Genomic DNA, 3,469 nt, shown 5'->3' with positions numbered 1-3,469 from the left:
ATTATTGTTATTTTTCTGAGACTTGGTCTTTCTCTGTAGCTCTAACTGTCCTGATACTCACTGTGTAGACCAGGCTGGCCTTGAACTCACAGAGCTTGGTCTGTCTCTGCCTCCTGAGTGGTGACCACTATTGTTATTACTTCACTCTTACTATTATTGAGATGATCTCTTGTTACATAGTATAGACTGGCCTTGAACTTTCAGTGATCCTCCTGCCTCTGCCTTCCAAGTACTGGGATTACAGGCATGCACTCTGAGGGCCAGTTGAGTTCAGTTTCTTATATTGAACCAAAGGACTTAATCAAGCAATGTGATGTCCCCAACCTTTTTCCCATCCCTGGGATCCTGGTTTCTATCTCTCGCCTCTCAGATCCCAGGCTAAATCTGGTAGCCTCCGGCCTCGAGGCCCGAGGTATGCAGAGGGAACTTTAATCAGCGATTACAGCATCCTCATGGACAAGATCCGCCAACACGAGTTTGTGAACTGGCTGCTGGCCCAGAAGGGGAAGAAGATCAAGTAAGTAACTCCCTGTGCCCTACTGTCCTCACACCAAATTCTGCTATGTTCACATTTCCTCCTAGGAGACCATACAGACCATGAGGTGCACAATCCCACAGACACCTTTTAGTCAGTGAGGAGGAGGTAGTGGCTGCGTCCTGAGTCTCTGACCGGGCAATAGAGATGTCTGTTGCAGATGAGGTGTTCTCCTGTCCTTTATTTCTAAAGGGAGGAACCAGAGAAGAGTGTAGAAGCCACCGAGGGACTCTAGACTTCTGGAGAGCAAGGCAGGAGGAGCTGGGTTGCCTGTTGGCTTCAGACTTTGCAAACATATCACCATTGTGCTTCCCCCAACCTACGCCAAATCTTGTTGTGCTGCTGTTTCCGCAGTCTGGTGGATTCTGAGGAGCCCTCCGTGATGGAGGCAACTGAACAAAAGCAGTCATGGTGGGGTTTAGGGGTTAGGATGTGGAGGAAGAGGCACTGTAGCTCCTACTGTTGAGGTATCAGAGTTGTCAGTGTCCCCGGGTGGGGGACTTCCAACTGTTCCTCCAGTCATCTCACCCCCAAATCGTCTCCATCTCACCAGCTGGAAACACAACATCACCCAGAGAGAGGCCCAGGCCTTGGAGCAGGCAGGACAGTCTGAGAGAAATGAGGAGACAGAGGGACAACAGAGGTGAGTCCACCATGAGGAGAGAGGGGGAACAGCCTCCAGCCCATTGGCTTCTCTGCTCCCTGAAGCAGGTCTTTTCTTTGGACCACCAACCAGCTCCCAAATCGTGAAGGGAGACTTGAATTATTTATAAATGCTTGGCCTTAGCTTATGCTTGTACCATTTGCTCTTATAACTTAACTATTTATCTCATCTACATTTCTCTTCTAGGCTTTTTTCCTTTTCCCAACCTAGGTCTGCCTGTCTGACAGCTAGGTAGCAACTGATGGGCTGACTGGCCCTAGGTGCCTCCCCTTCTTTCTCCTTCCTTCTTTTCTCCCTCTTCACCATAGCCTGGATTCCTTCTATGTGTTCTCTTTGTCTGACAGTTCCTGCTATCCTACTACTAACAAGCTTTTGGGTTTTTTGGGTTTTTTTATTTTTTGTTAAAGATTTATTTATTATGTATACAGTGTTCTGCCTACAGGCCAGAAGATGGCACCAGGTCTCATTAAAGGTGTTTGTGAGACACCATGTCATTGCTGGGTATTAAATGCAGGACCTCTGGAAGAGCAGCCAGGGCTAGTTATTCCCTCTGAGTCATCTCTCCATCCTCTGTGGTCAGCTTTCTAATAGACCAATCAGGTGTCTTAGGCAAGGTGAAAGAGCAGCATGTCTTTACATAATTAAACTAATGCAAACATAAACAAATATAACAATTATATATGGTTAAGTGATCCACAGCAGTGCCCTCTCTCAGGCTGCAGAGGAGGGCTGGGACTCCCTCATAGGAACCCCCTTCTGGTGGGGAGGTGGTGGCACACACCTTTAATCCAGCACTCAGGAGGCAGGAGCAGGTGGATCTCTTTGAGTTTGAGGCCAGCCTGGTCTACAAAGTGAGTTTGGGTCAGCTAGGACTGTTTCACAGAGAAACCCTGTCTAGAAAAACAAGAAAACAAACAAAAACAACACATTTAAGGAGCAGGGATACAGGGGGCTGGAGAGATGGCTCAGTGGTTAAGAGCTTTGCCTGCTCTTCCAAAGGTTCTGAGTTCAATTCCCGGCAACCACATGGTGCATCACAACCATCTGTAATGAGGTCTGGTGCCCTCTTCTGGCCTGCAGACATACACACAGACAGAATATTGTATCCATAATAAATAAATATAAAAAAAAAGGAGCAAGGATACAAACAATATGTCTCATAGCGTTGGGATGGAATCATGTATTGTTATTATTATTTTTTTTTGTTTTTCTATCATGTGGGTCCTGCGGGTTGAACTTAGGTTGTCCGGACTGATAGCAAACCCCTTTATTTGCCAAACAATCGGACCCATCCCTGAATTCACCATTATTATTTTACTAATTTACTCATCTTTATTTTTATGTTCTTTGGTGTTTTTCCTACATGTATGTGTGACAGTGTCAGATCTTGTAGTTACAGACAGTTATTGGCTGACATGTGGGTGCTGGTGCTGGGATTTGAACCTGGGTCCTCTGGTAGAGCAGGTGGTCCTCTTAGCCTCTGAGACTTAACTTCAACACCTGGTTTTTGCTTTTTTTTTTTTTGGTTGTTTTGAAACATGGTTACTGTGTAGCTTTGGAGCCTGTCTGAATATAGCTCTTGTAGACCAGGCTGTCCTCAAATTCAAACAGATCCACCTGCCTCAACCTCTGAGTGCTGGAATTAAAGGCATGGGCCACCACCACCCTCATTTATTCATATTATTGATATTTTTTTAAAAAATATTTATTTATTTGCTATATATACAATATTCTGTCTGTGTGTATGTCTGTAGGTCAGAAGAGGGCACCAGACCTCATTACAGATGGTTGTGAACCACCATGTGGTTGCCGGAAATTGAACTCAGAACCTTTGGAAGAGCAGGCAATGCTCTTAACCTCTGAGCCAACTCTCCAGCCCCCATTATTGATATTTTTTTGAAAGTTGTTCTTTCTCTGTAGGTCTAAATGTCCTTGGCCTTGAACTCACAGAGCTTGGTCTGTGTCTGCCTCCTGAGTGCTGGCTACTATTGTTATTACTTCACTCTTACTATTATTGAGATGATCTCTTATTACATAGTATAGACTGGCCTTGAACTTTCAGTGATCCTCCTGCCTCTGCCTTCCAAGTACTGGGATTACTCATAGTGAGTTGAGTTCAGTTTCTTACTCTGAACCAAAGAACTAAATCAAGCAATGTGATGTCCCCAACCTTTTTCTCATCCTTGAAATCCTGGTTTCTATCTCTCGCCTCTCAGATCCCAGGCTAAAACTGGTAGCCTCCGGCCTCGAGGCCCGAGGTATGCAGAGGG

The 3,469-nt window shown here is 45.5% G+C and overlaps 1 protein-coding gene across 1 annotated transcript in view; it reads left to right on the top strand.

Moving 5' to 3' along the window:
* Positions 1 to 370: 370 nt before the first annotated feature.
* Positions 371 to 3,469, top strand: part of Gip (gastric inhibitory polypeptide) — a gene marked incomplete at its 5' end in the record, with an annotated part of 12,910 nt that continues 9,811 nt past the window's right edge. The window contains 2 exon segments of the mRNA XM_013354145.1: positions 371 to 517; positions 1,089 to 1,178. Coding sequence (XP_013209599.1) covers positions 371 to 517; positions 1,089 to 1,178 — 237 coding nt within the window.

Source organism: Microtus ochrogaster, unplaced genomic scaffold (assembly GCF_000317375.1).
Source record: "Microtus ochrogaster isolate Prairie Vole_2 unplaced genomic scaffold, MicOch1.0 UNK31, whole genome shotgun sequence".
Taxonomy (NCBI): Eukaryota; Metazoa; Chordata; class Mammalia; order Rodentia; family Cricetidae; genus Microtus; species Microtus ochrogaster.
The sequence above is the reverse complement of the archived record's forward strand: the minus strand, read 5'-3'. Positions and strand labels throughout refer to the sequence as shown.